Raw genomic sequence first — 16,792 nt, forward strand, 5'->3', positions numbered from 1 at the left:
TGAACAATTCAAAAAAAAACATGACGGTATGCACAAACTCAAAATTAAAAATACAAGACTCTTATAACATTTGTCAAGAACAAAATTCCGTATCATTCAGAAGCTATTTCAATCATTCACGGGCTATATCAATAGCCTTGGATACTTGAATTTGTCACAAACTATTTCGTTATAAAATTTAATGTGCTTATTTCATCTTATAATGTGTCTTTTTTTTTTGTTGAACTATCTTATAATGTGTCTTGACTCTTTTTTTTTTCTCTTTTTTTTTTTTGTTGAACTAAGAACAGTTTGGCTTTTATAATAATTTTCTTACCAAGGAGCACTTGACTATATAATCAATCAAGCTATTTCTAATCCTTTATCGGCTAAAGATACTTTCTCTCTCTAAAAACTCAACCTCCAAAAACTCTTCATCACTTCTTTTTTCAATTATTTCTCTCTCAAATCTAAGCTAAACCTCTCTCTCTCTCTCTCTCTCTCTCTGTCCTCCCTCTAAAAGTATCATTCACATCTCTCTCATCACTTGTTTGATCCTCTATCTAAACTTTCGATTCTTTCTTTTCCTTTTCAGTTTTTCAGCTATTTCTGAATCCTTTCCTTCTTACTCAAATTGAAGCTTCTTTTTTTTTTTAAGTTTTCAGCTGCATTTTTGGTATCCAGATTATCCTCTATTGTGATAATCTCAGAAAGTTCTATTTTTCCGCTGCTATTTATAGTAAATTTGATCTACTATCCTTGTTATTTTTAGTAACATTTAGACGGCAATTTTAGGTTTTTCCGCCTTCTTCTCTGCTCATAAAATCCTCGTTTTTTTGAACTTTCCCTCTCTCTCTCTCTCGCGATTCTGTAACTGAAGAAACTAGGTTTTTCTTCATTTCGATCTAAAGTTGATCATATTTTGCTTAAAAACGTGTTTGTTACTAGTTCTCTTGATTTTAACGTTTGGTTTGATTACTTTACTTGTGATTTTAGTGAATTAGGGTTCATCTTTTCTTCAGATCTCAAGTTAAAGTTATTGAGTTGTTTTAGCTGAACATTAGTTATTTAGTTATATCTTTTCCTGTGTTGATCTTAGATCTCTAGTTTATCAGTTTGATTTATTCGTAATCGAGTTATTTTCACATTTGTTCTTAATTTACTGTTCAGTCTAAGATTATAAGTTCAACTTCATTGAAATAGTAGATCTGAAGTATCAGTTCTTCTACTGATTTGACTAGAGAAGATAGTATTTTGCTTCTTATAGTTTGATTCGTCGAATCCGTGAGATGTTTTCTGGATATTAATCTTCATTGATAAGATGGCTGATCAACGTAAGAAGGTAATCTCCTTAATCTATATACAGTATTTGACTCTTATTTGTGTTGAATCATTAGATTTAGTCACACATGTTGTGTTTTCCCCAATTAGAGTATATTGAGACTAATTGATGGATTCTTTCTTATTCAACTTTAGGGTTCCTTAATATAGTTACACATTTACGCAAAGGTATACTTGTTTGCCATCTTCTTTCTGGTGTACGATTTTGTCACTTATCTAAATTCGATATTCATGTGGATTTAAGATTTAGCTTCTCTGCCTTTACCACGATTAGATGCAAATCCCACACGAATCCGTTGAGAATTGACACTGATACTTATCTATTATTATACACTCATGATGTAAGGTATCTTTAGGTTGAGAGTCATTTTCACTAGTACGGATAACTATAAAATTTGCGATAACTTTCGTGGTTTAAACCAAATTCGCACTAAAATTTAGACTGAGAATACCCAATGTCTTGTTTTTGTTCATTTCTAATCTACACATAAATATATTATTGTCGGTTGAATGTATAAATTACTTTGTTTCTTGGGCTGAATACATATTTTTGTTTCGCAGTTGATGATCGTCTTACAATATAAAGTTCCATACTCCACGGAATTTTCTACTTTTTTTATGAGTCCATAGTAATGAGTTCATATTGTTTGTCTCTTGCTAATAGGTTAAAGTTTTAGCGTGTCCTTATGTGTAGGTATTATAGCATTTTCTTATCATCATGTTAATTTTCTTACGTGTCATAAACTCATAACAATAACTCCAGTCCGGCTGATATGATCATATCATTTGACGATGCAGCTGACAGGAGAAGCAGACTTTTTCACTGAATATGGTGAAGGGAACAGATATAAAATTGAAGAAGTAATCGGTAAAGGAAGCTATGGTGTTGTTTGCTCTGCATTCGATACACATACTGGGGAGAAAGTCGCCATTAAGAAGATTAATGATATATTTGAACATGTTTCTGATGCCACACGTATTCTTCGCGAGATTAAACTTCTTAGAATCCTTCGGCATCCAGACATTGTGGAAATCAAGCACATCCTGTTACCTCCTTCGAGAAGAGAGTTCAAGGACATTTATGTTGTTTTTGAACTCATGGAATCTGATCTCCATCAGGTCATAAAAGCAAATGATGATTTGACACCCGAACATTATCAGTTCTTTCTTTATCAGCTTCTTCGTGGCTTGAAATACATACACACAGGTGACATTGTGGTACAAGTTTATAAACTAGCTTTATATGATTTACCTTTGCTTATTCCAATCTAATTTATTTGTTTTTTGGACATTGATATTTCAGCAAATGTTTTTCACCGTGACTTAAAACCGAAAAATATTTTAGCTAATGCTGACTGCAAACTTAAGATATGTGACTTTGGTCTTGCCAGAGTAGCCTTTAATGATGCTCCCACGGCCATATTTTGGACAGTGAGTTTCCTGTTACTCAATTATAGACTTCGTAGTTCCCACTTCAGTTTCTTTCGTTATTTCTTTTTCTAGGCTAAACTATGGTGTTGGCATGTAAAATTTTCTCATTTCATTGCAGGATTATGTTGCAACAAGATGGTATCGGGCTCCTGAACTGTGTGGGTCTTTTTTCTCAAAGGTGAAGAATAGTTCCAATCTACGATTTTCTTGAAATATTTTGATCTCTCATCTTGTCGTTGTGAACATAAAAGCTGTAACTGTGGTGTAACCTTCTTGCAGTATACACCAGCAATAGATATATGGAGCATTGGCTGCATCTTTGCTGAGATTTTAACGGGGAAGCCTCTATTTCCTGGAAAAAATGTAGTCCACCAGTTAGATCTGATGACTGATTTTTTAGGAACACCTTCAGCAGACTCCATTGCCAGGGTTTGTTGCTTATTCCATTTTTCAGTGGATCTCTATTGTACGCATTTCTTAACTTCAAATAATCTTTTTTTTTTCTTACCTTTTTTCTTTCACTTAAAGGTACGTAATGAAAAGGCACGAAGGTATTTAAGCAGCATGCGAAAGAAGAAACCTGTTCCCTTCTCCCAAAAATTTCCTCACGCAAATCCCTTGGCCCTTGGTCTGTTAGAGAAGATGTTATCTTTTGAACCCAAAGATCGACCTTCTGCTGAGGAGGTATGGTGGGGGCAATTCTCCTTTTCTTTTATAGTTCTTAATAGTTAATATGTACCAGCTCACTAACAGAGAAAATATGTGCCATAAGGTGCCAGGCTTTGGCAGATCCTTATTTTAGGGGTTTGGCTAAAGTTGAGAGGGAGCCTTCAGCTCAGCCAGTAACAAAGATGGAATTTGAGTTTGAGAGGCGGAGGATAACGAAGGAAGATGTACGAGAGCTCATTTACCGAGAAATTCTTGAGTACCATCCAAATATGTTGAAAGAGTTCTTGGAGGGAACAGAAGGAATGGGCTTCATGTATCCAAGGTATTGATTTAAGATATTAAGTTTATGATCTCTCAACGAATAGTGCGGATCATTATTCTTAGTCACTCGAATCACTTTCACCGTACACTTTTGTTCCGTGGGCTGCAAGCTTTATGAACTCTTAGCAAAATCTGAATTGTGAACTACTACAAATATGAAATAAGTACGTAGGCTAAAACCCGAAAGAGCTTCTTATTGCTTGCATTATGACTTAGATATCATTCTCGACTAGAAAATCAAAGAGCATTTCCCCAAAGCAGTCGAGGCAAGAGGTGTGAATGTGTTCTTTAGGTTTTTGGTAAAATCGTTAGACATAAACTTAAGAGTTCATTATGCTACGTCAAATGCTTATTTCTGAAAACAAGTGAAGACATTTACGTTTCCAAAGAATTCTTAAGTTCAAGTATTACGACTTTACTTGTCCTCGGGACAATCATCCAAACTTTAACCCCAAATACTCTTTTAACATACTGTTTTTTTGCAGTGCTGTTGATCAATTTAAGAAGCAATTTGCATATCTGGAAGAGCATTATGGGAATGGTTCAACAGTTGCTCCACCTGAAAGGCAACATACATCTTTACCCAGGTACCCAATCTCATATTGTCACTCCTAACCCCTTTCTTTCCTTACCTGCTTCATTATAGTTTTCTTATGAAATTTTGTACGTGCAGAGCAAGTGTTTTGTACGACAAAACAAGTCAGGGTTCAGCTGAGGTGACTGAGGATTTCTCAAAATGTGGGATTAAGGACGTCGAGAAACCACAAACTGACAGGAGCTATGGCATCTCTATGACAGGGGTTCCTCTACAAGTTCCTCAACGAGCACAAGGTAAACGGATCATCTATGTCTTATAAAAGCTACTTCCACCTAAGTAGCTGCAAACTTTCTAATCTACCCTATAACTCGGTGATCAAATCATGCCAAACCACCAAGTCAGTTGTTATATGTATGAAATTTTACATTGTTCTATTATAGTAGAACTTGTGACCTGTTTATAAATAACTATATATATATATATGCGCACATTGAATCAGGGATCAACCCTTGTCAACCCAAGAAGTCCCCGCCTCTAACTGCTTAGACTATCTCCATCTCCAGCACCACCACCACCACGGCACCACTTGCATTATAACCACAACAAAAAAAATTACATATTGTCTCCAAATTCATGGTATGAACCTCTTTTACTATAGGTAGCGTTGCAAGGCCAGGGAAAGTTGTTGGGTCAGTACTACGGTACGACTGTGGAACAGCAGCAGGAGAGAGTGTACAACAGAGAAGAATGGTCTCAGATCCAACTTTCCCAGCTCACTATTCAACTCCTGGATGTTCATATCCAAGAAGGAACCCTAACTGTAAAAATGAAAGAGGACAAGATGAAGGAATAGAAGGACCAAACGGAGTACAAGCAAAACCTCAGTATCTCGCAAGGAAAGTAGCCGCAGCAGCACCACAAGGTGGATCTAGCAGCCAATGGTACTGAACCCCCGTATTCATGTTTGCCGGATATCATCATCCCCGACTAGAAGACCAACCAACTTAGTTAACACCAACGGAACAACATCAGTACTGTCAAGTGATTTTTATTTAAGAAGATATTATATAATAGTAGATTGTGGGGGTATAGGGTTAGATCCCACAAAGGTGGTCGATGTTGTGGAATCAAGTAGATTGAGAGAGGAAGAGAAGTAGGAAACGTTTATGTAGGGGCGGTAAAAAATGAGAGATGGATTTTAACTAGATATTGTGGTTGTAATATACACTTGAATGATGTTTTCTGAGTTGAATAAATTCCCACTGCAATTGAGATAAGCCAGTGCTCAGTTGAAGATGAGAGAGAGAGAGAGAGGGAGAGAAATAGAGAGAGAAAATGTGTGAGGTTGTCTACTTACCAAGATTAGAACAGCCGTCTAATTCATGTATCAAGCCTTCACATAGTTCTCTTTACAATTCTCTCTCTCTCATTCATGTGCAGATGAAGTTGTTCGTTGTTGCTGCTGTTGTTTCATATCATTATTGCTATATCAAAGCGTCGACATCAAACATTTCATAACCAATAGAATCAATCAAATCATTAAAGTTGTTTTCTTCAACTTGTGTTGTGTCTGTTGGCATTAAGAATCGGTAACAATGTCTGATTTTGAAATTGGGAGATGGGCAAATAAGGAATTGGTTGTTCAACACATGCATTGGCCTTGATTTTGGAATTGTGAGAGGGGCAAATCAAACAGGGTGGAAGATACTCTGATTATTTTCGTTGTCTTGAAAGGGCATTAAGAAGAAACGATCTTTCCTCATCGGAAAAGTTGGTGGTGGTGGTGGCGGTGACATTAGCCAGATACAATCATAATCGAAATATGATACTTATATCAGGCAGTCCCGAGCCCCGTACAATCACAAAGTGATACTTCCAAGTATGAGACAGACTTGAGACGAATATGATCATAATGGGACAACCACTTCTTCCCTGTCCTTGAAAAAAAGTGTCGCATTCTAATACGGGGAAAGGAGGCACCTTTCAAAAGCCATAACATAAACTACCCGAATTTTGGGCCATTAAGAAAGGATGATAAGAACATGAAGAAAGAAAAACCAACAAAAGCAGTCAAGAAAATGTAAATTCATAAAAATAAGGTCATTAATAAGTGTGATTCACATAAGCAAATACAAAATCAATCAATTAGACCCCTATATAAACACATTTATTTCACAAATAATACAAACAAATTCCCCTTCTATTTCTTTCATGTAACACCCAACTCCCAAACAAAAAGAAGAAAAGAAGCTTAATTACAATCTTCAGGTATTTCTTTTTTTCATGTCATTACTATTTTTAAAAAAGTTGAGACCCCATCGATGCATCAAACCGTCCTTAATATTACTACTAGGATTCTTCTGCACCGTTAAGGTTGCTCGTGTTCCACCTGCCATGTCATCGCCATTCTCATCGAGATGTGATGGAACGGAGCTGCCAGATGAAGTTGACATACTTAGTGGAACATCAGTTCGACCAGGAGCGACAGGTCTTGATTCAGAGAGTGGAGCTCTTGACTCCGTGAGAGAGGGATTTCTTGATCCGAGTTCATTGATGTTTTCGGTTTCTGAAATTGTATTGTTGTTTACTTCTGATGATTCGGAGTTCTCTGTTTTAACAGTATTTGAGTTGTCCTTGGATGAAGATTTAGGTGAATTGTTGTCTAAATTGGATGATGACTGTTCTTCATTTGGGTGTCTTGTTCCCGAATCTTTTAGAGATTCCATTACAGCTTCCATGAACATCTGCAAGATTTACAGTCAATATGAAAGAAGTGATAAAAGCAACTAGAAGTAATGTGGGTGAGAAAACACAAGTAATGTGGGTGATGGTTCATGACGGTGTTAGTGATATTGACCGTTTAAGTACTTTTATCGAGATAGGGTTCTGTTCAATGGGTTAATCCAGAGTTATATAAAAATGGATATTGAGACATTACCCTCTCTTCTTCTTCCATGTTGCACGGGAAATCTGATAAGTTATCCAGTGGGTACTCAACGAATTCGTCATAATCTGTGGTTGTTGGAGCCATTGTTTCATAAAGCTGACCATTCGAGAAGTCGAAACTAATCAGATCAGAAGACACGGGAGCATTTTCAGCTCCTACCTACGACAAGAAATAATAAGGAAACAGTAAGTAGTCAAGTCTAAGCATCATTCTTTGACTAAAGAGGAAAACGTGTGTGTATATATGGAACAAAAACTAGAAACAAGTTCAGAACTGAAGGAGAAAGGAAATATAGTTCTGGAAGGATTATGTAAGAAATGAGAAAGGGTAAGAAACCAGAAAGAAGAAGTTACCTCTGTCCCCGACTGCGTTTCTTTAGGACTCTCAGAAGGGACCTGATATGATTTAAAACGATTCATGTCAAAAGATGTTGAAATCACAACAGTTCCCCTAGGTAACTAGTTTTCTCCATATTCATGACCAAACGAAGAATTAGTAAATAGGAACAAAAATCGACAGTAAAGCATATGTAGCAGAGTCTGGTAAAGTCAACCTAAAGATACATCCATTGTTTCATTCTCCGGTTCAACCTTGGGAACAGTGACTTGCTTGTGAGTTGGTTTATCATGTAAAACCAAATCAGCTCTTTACATGCATAATAAAACCTTAAGGTGAAAAAGTAATATCCAAGGTCAAGTCAATTATGGTCCATAACGGAGATCCTCCCTTCTGTCTCTCATTATCTCCGTGTTTCTTTACAAGCATAATAAAACCTTGAGGAAAAAAAATAAAACATCTAATCTGTATCAACACAACTGACCTCAGTCCGACTCATGGGCATTCTTGACCGAAGTTCACTAATAGCATCCTCAGTACTGATTTTTCCTATTCCTGTAAACAGACTATTGAGATATCAATATAAAGAGCACAGCAAACACCAGAGAACGAAAGGAAAGCATTTCGGTAATCATGCCTGCGAGTGATCTCACAAAATGGCGGCCGGTATGGTGCATGGGATCCCAACTACCCTGTCCGACGAATGGTCATGTCAGGATTTAATAAATAAAAATAAAATTAAGTACAAACTTAAACAAAAACTAAAGCGGTCATTAACATGTCTTACCTTCCCAAAGTAGTCGTGCATGCCATCAAAGTAACTTCCCTCGAATGCGTCCGTAGGAGGGTTCAAAACGTTATGAAAGAAAATTGTTATAGAATCGAAGTAGAATTGAGGGCGCGGAGAATTATGGTCTCCCTCAAATTTGATAATATTCTTGTCTCCCTGTACAACCCATTCACATATTCAGAAAAAAATTGCCACATTGCCGTTACCCTCTTTAACTAGAAGAATCGTGTCTTGTCCTTCCTCTAGTACCCAACATAAGATTTTCTCATTAACGATACACGATATGCGATGTAATTTATGACAAGATAGATTTCTCAATATGCTTCCCGAAGTTGAAACTCTATAATTTTTCACGATCGATGCTTGATTATACTTGTTCCTAGACTTGAAGATACCTATGTATGGCCTCCGGCTAGAAGGTGTGCTGTTTCCACTCAATCAGTTGAACCCCAACGACTTTAACTAAGGCTATTGAGACTAGGCCTATGAGGCTAGATTTTTAGCCTTGAGGCTCTTACTCCTTTAGTAACTTTGGCTGCTTCTATTTCATAGTTTTTCTGTTCTCTATATGATTGTTCTTTGATGTACTATTTCTGTACTTCGCTCATTTTCTGAAATTATGCTACTGAGTAACTGAAAGTAATAAGCTGAATCAATAAGGAGCTATTAAGGTTAGTAAACTACAATTCTGAGGCTTCCACCTTAGTGCAGCATTGAGGCTAGTTAGGAGGTTATCTCCGAATTCGCCCCAATTACTGCCTTACCCGTTTTAAATGTTGAACATGACTTTTCAAGTTAATGTGAGAAGATATCCAATGACCAAAAATTACTACAGAAAATGTGTATCGAACTTTAGCAAAAAAATAGAAGCTCACCACATATGCTTCATATATACGATCTGTATGGTGGGGTTGAATAAAATCATCATCAATGGCATGCCCTAGTAAAACTGGAACGAAGCTCGACTTTGCTACCTTCAGAACAAGAAGAACTTGGTAAAAGTCAAAAGAAAAATAAATCCAATATACGAATACAAAAAAGATTTATATTCTTCATTTCTACTTCTCATCTGCAGAGTATGTAATTTCTCATGCGTGCATGTTCTACATCCTCGAGTTATGATGTTATCCGACAACTCGCCCATCCTATATTTTTGGATAGTCCAAATCAATATGCTATACACAACTGTACTGGGATACTATTGATCTCAATCAGGGTATACAGAAAAGGGAAAAGGTAGGTAAAAACCTTAATGGTATTCAAGTCCATTATGTCAAACTTGGCCTTTTTCTGAATAACCTTTCGCATGTATTGGATAGCGATCTTCACCTGAAAAGAAGCAACTTTTGTCAGTTGACAAGATTGAAGATGACCTCACTAACTTTATAAACCAGGGAGTTTGGTGCTGAAAGCAACATCAATATTTCCATTAATTGAAATTTAGAATTAGAAGTATATGGTTATCATATAAACATAAGATTTGCTAAAAGTACACAGAGAAAAACGAGTATTTATCATTTGTCTTATCTTTTTTTTTATCAGAGATGTTATTTGGAAAATAAAATCATAACAACAATTGAGGGACACAAAACAAGTAGTCAGCTTTTCTAATACGATATCAGGATATTATATACTATCCTTCCTTTTTATAGTAGTTGTGGACCATGTGGTTACTATTCAATGGAAAATTTGTTCGATTTCTTTTAGGAATAAATAAAAACCAGGAAAATGCAGCATTAAGGAACTTTACTTACAGTGAACTTGGGAAACCGGAACTTGTAAGTATCCACAAGCTCCATCATCAAGTCCACCAAATCAGAGAACGGGCTATCGAGAACCATTCCTGCGATGGAAGGATCTTCAGCTCCATACATTAAACTGTGAAAGCAGAATCTTCAATTAACTACAAATGAAACTCCGTTCTTCCCACTTATCAAAAAGAGAAACTTTGTCAAAATCCATCAGTTTTTTTTCTCTTCAGCTCCTCATGGGGTTTGTGGGGTTGCAGTGGGTTTGCATTAGGGTTGCAGTGGGGTCGCATTGGGGTTGTGATGTGTTTGCATTGGGTTGTATTGGGTTCTCATTGTGTTAAACTGGGTTTGCATTGGGTTGCATTCAAGCTGAGGAACATTTAAAAGATATATCTATAAGAACCTTTGTCAAATCCGAGTTATACAGGGAGTTCGTAAAATCGTGAAAAATATAGCTGTATCAGGATAAATGCTTCTTAACGACGTAAATGCAGCATCTCTTGATTTCTTTATTCGATCCTTTCCATTTTTCTTACTATGTTAAATTATTGAGAGAGAAGATCTTCGTGTTTCTTCGTGATACAAACAATCATCAATCATGATGAACCCAAGATTTCTATATTATATAAATCCAAGTATTTAAGAAAACAACTCATGAATGAAGAAAACCTGGTAACAGCACCCATTGAACGCCCCCACAAACCAATGCAAGATACATTGCCCTCTGAACGTAAGTAATTGACTGCAGCTTGGAGATCATCCTTCTGAAATTTATATTCAATAGAAAAATTGTTCGATTTCTAATTTTTTCTCAAGAATAAACAAAATCACAAAAATGCATCATTAAGCAAGTAGGTGAATTTAGAGGTAGCCCATAGCCGCCACCACAATGTGAGATACAGAAAGAACTCTTTTAGTCTGTTCTGGTAAGTGGAGAATACTCAGTTATTTCAACCATCACACGCTTGCCTCAAATTCATTATAGGAAATAATAGAACCTGGAAATCGCTGCAGACTAGGAAGTGAAGATGAAAATTGTTGTTTTAGTTATTTAAGCTCTTACTTCATTCCAACCAAGAGAGACATATTCGCCTCCTGAGAGTCCAGATCCTGAAAAGTCGAGGGTGAAAACAGTAATGTATGATGGCAGCAAAATAATAGCAGCTTCACTAGCATCTGTTCTACACCCACTGAGAATGAGAAGAGATTAACTGTCAGAGAAAAAGAAACGAGCACATGGAAGCCTAAAAAACAACTTAGTTTTAGTTGAGTTCCGAAAAAAAAACACTCCTTACAGGAACGTAAACGAAAAGTGAAAATAAATCTCCAGATTTCTACCAGATAAAGCTACAAAATTTGGAGTAGCCACTCTATGTAGGTAGAAGTAGGGAATGTTCAGACTAATAACAAACGAAACCCGAGAAAAGTTTTTCCAAGGCGATCTGTACTTGCCTATGTATCATAGCAAATTCTAAGTGCAGATGTCTCAAAAATTACTTACTCTACGTACATTCATTGGTGTCAAGGAGGACCTAAAGATATTCAAAGACAAAACAGATAATTGTGATTCTTTAACAGACAAAAAGGGTAAGACACGGGGTAGGATAGGAAAAAGCTTCAAAGTCAATTAAGAGGAGGTGCAGAAAAATTGCATAGCCAATCTACTTAGTTGATTCTAGGGTTACACGATGATACACCAAATGTTACTATGTAACACCCCATACATATGTTTTGCACAAATATAATTTGTGACATAAGATTGATCAGACCGGTTCTAATAAGAAATATATAGACGATTTAAATACCTGTTTCCATGACAGTATATTACGCACGGAAGTGACGTCCCCTCAGGAATAATAAGAGGCATATAGTGACTACATTGAAGTACTTCTCCCCGACTATTGGTAACCTGCAGCAAGTTTCAAAATTGTATAAAGTAAGCCTTAAGTTCCTTGAACATATTAGTTCAGTAGTTCCTTCAAAAAATTAATGAAAAAGAGAACATAATAGTTTGAAGATGACGCATTCCCATTCCATGACCAATCCCCCAGTTAGCCCTATACATGTGACTAGCTATCTAGAAAAGAAATGCAAGAACTAAACATGGTGTGGGCTACCGGGCAGCCATAAATCCCCTGTTGCTGGATCTAGTCCTCCACGAGAAGTAAGAAAAGTAAGAGAAGTAAGAGAAATTTGGCATATTTTAAGGTGAAAAATGGGGTGGATCCCTCGGAAAACATTGGATAACGTTGAGCCAAGAGATCATAATTCAAGATGAATTCACGAATCATGGGGAAGTAGGATCTCGTTAGGATCTACTCCAGCGTCTAGAAATTGGTTAATCCCGTAGAGTGGTAGAGACATCCTTTTACAGTAGCAGTGTAGCATACTCTACAAAAATCTATTTGATCAGTAAAATTGGCGCATGTAGCCTGGTGAAATCACACTCCTACATACACCTAATCTTGCAAACAACTGACAACTCTGCCTATATTGTGGATACAATATTGTAATTGATTGGATGGTTTCTGATCAAGACTGATGCTTACCTCCAAGTCTTTTCTCCGAAACCACTGTCCTTTTAGCATAAATTCTTCCTCCAACAAGTCGCTTTGTGGGTCATATTCAGCTCTGTAACCAAAATGCATTAAGTCAAAACATCATTTATAGCTTAAGGGGCAAAAGCTGAGCAACAAACCCGATATAGCTAATGGAAGTAGCAAAATGATTTCTTAAATATGATAATCCACATATCTTGACATGACTGCTTTAGTACTTGATAAATTGCTCTATATGATGTTGTTGTATAAGAAAACAATTCCATGCAACCCAGTCAAACATGAATGATGCCACAGATATGATAAATGCCTGCGCTGCCAATTCATTTTTGACAGATGCCACGGATGAGGAATTTGTTATATTTTATAATACGAAATTTGTTTCTTCCCATAATTGCAAGACGCATAAATTTCAGCATCCGCATTGAAATACAGAACCGTTTAATTTTTTTCCCTATTTGTTGCAGACGAAGTGAAAGTTATGTCCTACGTGATCAAACAGCTGCAGTTATCACCAGATGACATGGTTGGCAGCCATATTCCAGGTCAGTATTGAACTCATGAGTTACGAGCTAAGATACTTGTTACGATGAAATATCAAGTGTCATGAAAGTGAAGTTAGTCTGCCTTAAAGAGAATTTATATTCAACGGGTAACGTTGCCACAAATTGTACGAACAAATTCTCAAAATCTTAACGCCTTTAGATTTCAAGATTCTGATCTCATAATTACTTCAAACTGCATAAGATTTTGTGGACAGTGAATACTATTCCATACTTTATTAGGTGTTAAAGTATAACTCGAAGAATAGATAAATGAGAACAAATAATCTACAAATGAAATTTACTTCTTGGTCTTCCTATACCGTAAAAATTCGAATATGGTTCTTAATTAAAAGAACTAAGAAAATGATTTCAGTGAAAATTTAAACAATCCTTAAATTCCAAAATAAACCCAGGTCAAATGTCACTTGAATTTGTCATAATAAGCAAAAAACTTCAAAATCCATCTAATCCAGAAACCAATTTCCTAAACCTAAAATAATCCATAAAATTGAATTCAACCCAGAAAGCAAAGAATCAAATTTCAACACCAAACATATTGAACCACCACTAAATTTCACTAAATATTGACCAAAAACAAGAACCAAATATGTTGATTTTAAGGTAAGATTTAATAGCAAGTAAGATCCGATCTCAGTATAACTACCAAGATAGTGAAAGATTAACAAAACCAAAAAAGAGAACTTTCTAACAAGTAACTTCATAGTTCATACTGATCAATGAACAAAAAGAAAAACTCATAAAAGTATTAAAAACTAGAGAAAGAGAAATGAAATTTGAGTGATTTGGTTTATAGTAGTTACCTTGGAGGACGAATGATGAAGTTTACAAGTTGTTCCATGTTAAATTTGACTTTATTAAAAAAGGGATCAACTTTATATTCCCCAGTTGAAATCTCAACTAAAATTTCAACAAAAAAGAAAAGAAAGACTAAAGAGAGAGATAGAAATTAAGGGGATAGAGAGTCAAAGGAGAAGAAGAAGGAGACAGGATTTAGGAGGAACAAGGAAGGAAGAAGATTAGAGTCTTCATTCAGAGGAAGACTAGTCAGTCTTCAGAGAGTCCCTATTGTATTTGTTCATCATCCTTGGCTGGGTGGGGCTGTTTCTGTTGGTACTTTGGGACATATATTGGGGGCTTCTCATTACCTACAAAGGGCTAGATTCTCTCAACTGATTTGTCTCTGGAAAAAAAGTTCATGTGAATGTGATGTTTAACTGTTCCGAATAGTCTAAGAGCAACTCCAGTCCAGTCCTAGTGTGTCTTACGCCGAAAAACCACTTTTTCACCTAAAATTTTCAGCGTCAGCTTAGCTTCAAAAATTCAGCTCCAACCACAGCCTCTCTTGAGACCGAAAATTTGTTCATGTGGGAAACGCGTGTGTGGCCTTTCTGTTGGTGTCCGAAAAACATGTATGATTTTGTGTAAATACAAAACAAGGATTTGAACTATTTTCGAAATAATATTTTTTTCCCAAAGTTGAAAACTTATTCAGTACCGACATTTTAGGGGGATGTATTTTAATTATTAATGCTTAAGTATTTTTAGAGTTTAAAAAAAATTAAAACTAATTAAAATTACAAAAGTTACATTAAAAAAAAAGAAAAAAAATAGAGAAGATCCTGGTCGTTGGAATTTATCCAATGGTTAGGATCACCCCAACGGTCATGTTGGGGACCCTTCAGTCGCCCTTAATATTAGGGGCGACTGAAGCAGTCGGTTGGGGCTGAGGGGGCTCAGCCCCAACCGACTGTGCTTGGATGCCCGAGTTGAGGCCAAACTTTTCAAATTTTGACCTCAGCCGGGCTCCCACTGGAGTTGCTCTAATTGATTTCTACCAAAAAGAGAATAATAGTCTAATTGATTTTTGGTCTCAAACAAATAGTATAATAGTCAAAAAGAGAATAATAGTCTAATCATCTAATGGATATCTCTCTCATTTGATTCTATGTCTCTTCGGTTCTTGCACTCTCATGTATCCCTATTTAAATTTAGTCGAAAAAAAACGATTATAATCAACACTATTTCACAAAGTGTCCTTTGATTGTTGCTTTCATCATTTAGGAATAGCTGAAAATGTGAATATCTGTCAAATGTTGATTATTTTGAACAATGTAGAATTATTAAGATTAAACAAGATAAGTTCATTTCAGTTTCAACAACTCAAAGTATTACGACAGTAATTCAGTTTTGATTCTATTGTGAATTAGGATCGTAGACTGTTGGATTCTATTGTGAATTACGACAGTAATTCAGTTTTGTTCTACTTCATCGGAAACTCCCGACAATAAAACTTAGAAAATTTATTTTTTGTTACTGTCATGTTTAAGGAGTCAATCATCATATATATGTGTAATTACCTCGCTACGGCCGTGAAGTGTCCCACCCGTAGCTAACTATAGCTGAGAATATACGTGCATGCACAAACAATGTCCTCATGGACGTAGAGAAATGCTTAAGAATTCATGGATGTAGCGATGAAACGAGGACAATGTCATGGTTGTTGTTTTGGTTAAAGAATGTCAGGGTGGTTGCACAAGTAACTATAATACATGAAAAGATAAATTACTTGACAAATTAATAAAAAAATTGTCCTCAAATCTGTTTTTACGTCACGAAATAGACAATGAGTCCTGACTCAATCAGAACTTGGCGATTAACACAATTTCTTTTACTAATCTAAGTTTCAGGCAAAATTATTGGGAGGAAAACATAATTGGAAGTCCAAATTCGATTACTTTTTCAGATTGAAGTGTCATCCACTTGTGAAATCCGGTGAATTCCAAAAGTGCAAATATACTGTGTGAAAGGTCATAATGCAATTATCACAAGATCCTATTTTGTTTTCCAACTTGAACACATCATTATTATTTGAGTTAATTCCTATATGGCCCCCTACTTTGTGACCAGCTTCCTTTATGGCCCCCTTTTTTTCGTAAATTCAAATATGGCCCCCTATTTTCATGGAAATGTCTTAACTACCCTTCCTTTAAATCTTTTTTCAAAATAAAATCAAAAAAACAAACATAATTCCACCTCACTTCCCTCTCCACCACTTATCTCTCTCCACCTCACCTCTCTTCCCAAATCATCTTTCTCTCTCTCCAACTCACCTTTTTTTCTCTCTCCACCTCACCTCTCTCTCTCCAACTCACCTCTCTCTCTCTCCACCTCACTCTATCTTCTCCGATGAAGGTCGCCGGCCGGAAAATTTTCCGGCCGACGACCTTCAACCTAAAATAAATTTTTTTTTAACTCTCACCTCTCTCTCTCTCTAAAAACTCCGGCGAAGGGGGTTCCCTTCGCCGGAGTACGGGTCTGTTGAAGAACAGACCAGATCGGGTCTGTTCTTCAACAGACCCGTACTCCGGCGAAGGGAACCCCCTTCGCCGGAGTTTTTAGAGAGAGGGAGATGAGAGTAAAAAAAATTTTTTTTTTTTTTAGGTTGAAGGTCGCCGGCCGGAAAAATTTTCCGGCCGGCGACCTTCATCGGAGAAGATAGAGTGAGGTGAAGAGAGAGAGAGAGGTGAGTTGGAGAGAGAGAAAGATGATTTGGGAAGAGAGGTGA

General features: G+C 36.4%; 2 protein-coding genes across 5 annotated transcripts; one reads left to right on the forward strand and one right to left on the reverse strand.

The window, feature by feature from the left end:
* The first annotated feature begins 75 nt into the window (after positions 1-75).
* Positions 76-5,556, forward strand: MPK16 (mitogen-activated protein kinase 16). The gene is made up of 10 exons (XM_086661180.1): positions 76-1,321; positions 2,119-2,527; positions 2,624-2,751; positions 2,870-2,929; positions 3,031-3,180; positions 3,280-3,435; positions 3,531-3,742; positions 4,227-4,328; positions 4,415-4,572; positions 4,938-5,556. The coding sequence occupies exons 1-10, from the start codon at positions 1,301-1,303 to the stop codon at positions 5,225-5,227; spliced, it is 1,686 nt and encodes a 561-aa protein (XP_086517306.1). The 5' UTR covers positions 76-1,300; the 3' UTR covers positions 5,228-5,556.
* Positions 5,557-6,349: 793 nt separating this feature from the next.
* LOC147559296 (uncharacterized) lies at positions 6,350-15,098 on the reverse strand. Of its 4 annotated transcripts, XM_086661176.1 has the most exons (15): positions 15,047-15,098; positions 14,028-14,455; positions 12,653-12,734; positions 11,909-12,012; positions 11,167-11,293; positions 10,773-10,867; positions 10,107-10,230; positions 9,601-9,681; positions 9,228-9,326; positions 8,350-8,508; positions 8,200-8,254; positions 8,047-8,117; positions 7,580-7,621; positions 7,218-7,385; positions 6,350-7,023 (listed from the first exon to the last, which is right to left on the reverse strand). In XM_086661176.1, the coding sequence occupies exons 2-15, from the start codon at positions 14,063-14,065 to the stop codon at positions 6,544-6,546; spliced, it is 1,725 nt and encodes a 574-aa protein (XP_086517302.1). In that variant the 5' UTR covers positions 14,066-14,455; positions 15,047-15,098; the 3' UTR covers positions 6,350-6,543. The 4 variants fall into 4 exon arrangements, with proteins under 4 accessions (XP_086517302.1, XP_086517303.1, XP_086517305.1 ...); XM_086661177.1 differs by lacking the exon at positions 15,047-15,098 and having other exon boundaries at positions 14,028-14,515; XM_086661179.1 differs by lacking the exon at positions 15,047-15,098 and having other exon boundaries at positions 11,167-11,213; positions 14,028-14,321.
* Between the last annotated feature and the right edge of the window lie 1,694 nt (positions 15,099-16,792).

The sequence above is a fragment of the Eschscholzia californica genome, unplaced genomic scaffold (assembly GCF_041429995.1).
Source record: "Eschscholzia californica isolate CP2 unplaced genomic scaffold, dmEscCali1.0.p SCAF_2, whole genome shotgun sequence".
NCBI classification, from domain to species: domain Eukaryota; kingdom Viridiplantae; phylum Streptophyta; class Magnoliopsida; order Ranunculales; family Papaveraceae; genus Eschscholzia; species Eschscholzia californica.

Coding starts and splice junctions, on each gene's coding strand:
- MPK16 (XM_086661180.1), top strand. CDS start 1,301: ATGGCTGATCAACGTAAGAAG. Junction 3,743..4,226: donor ATGGGCTTCATGTATCCAAG/GTATTGATTTAA, acceptor GTTTTTTTGCAG/TGCTGTTGATCAATTTAAGA. Junction 4,329..4,414: donor CAACATACATCTTTACCCAG/GTACCCAATCTC, acceptor TTGTACGTGCAG/AGCAAGTGTTTTGTACGACA.
- LOC147559296 (XM_086661176.1), bottom strand. CDS start 14,065: ATGGAACAACTTGTAAACTTCATCATTCGTCCTCCAAG. Junction 12,735..14,027: donor TTCATCATTCGTCCTCCAAG/GTAACTACTATA, acceptor TTTTGGTTACAG/AGCTGAATATGACCCACAAA. Junction 10,231..10,772: donor TCAATGGGTGCTGTTACCAG/GTTTTCTTCATT, acceptor CTGCTTTCACAG/TTTAATGTATGGAGCTGAAG.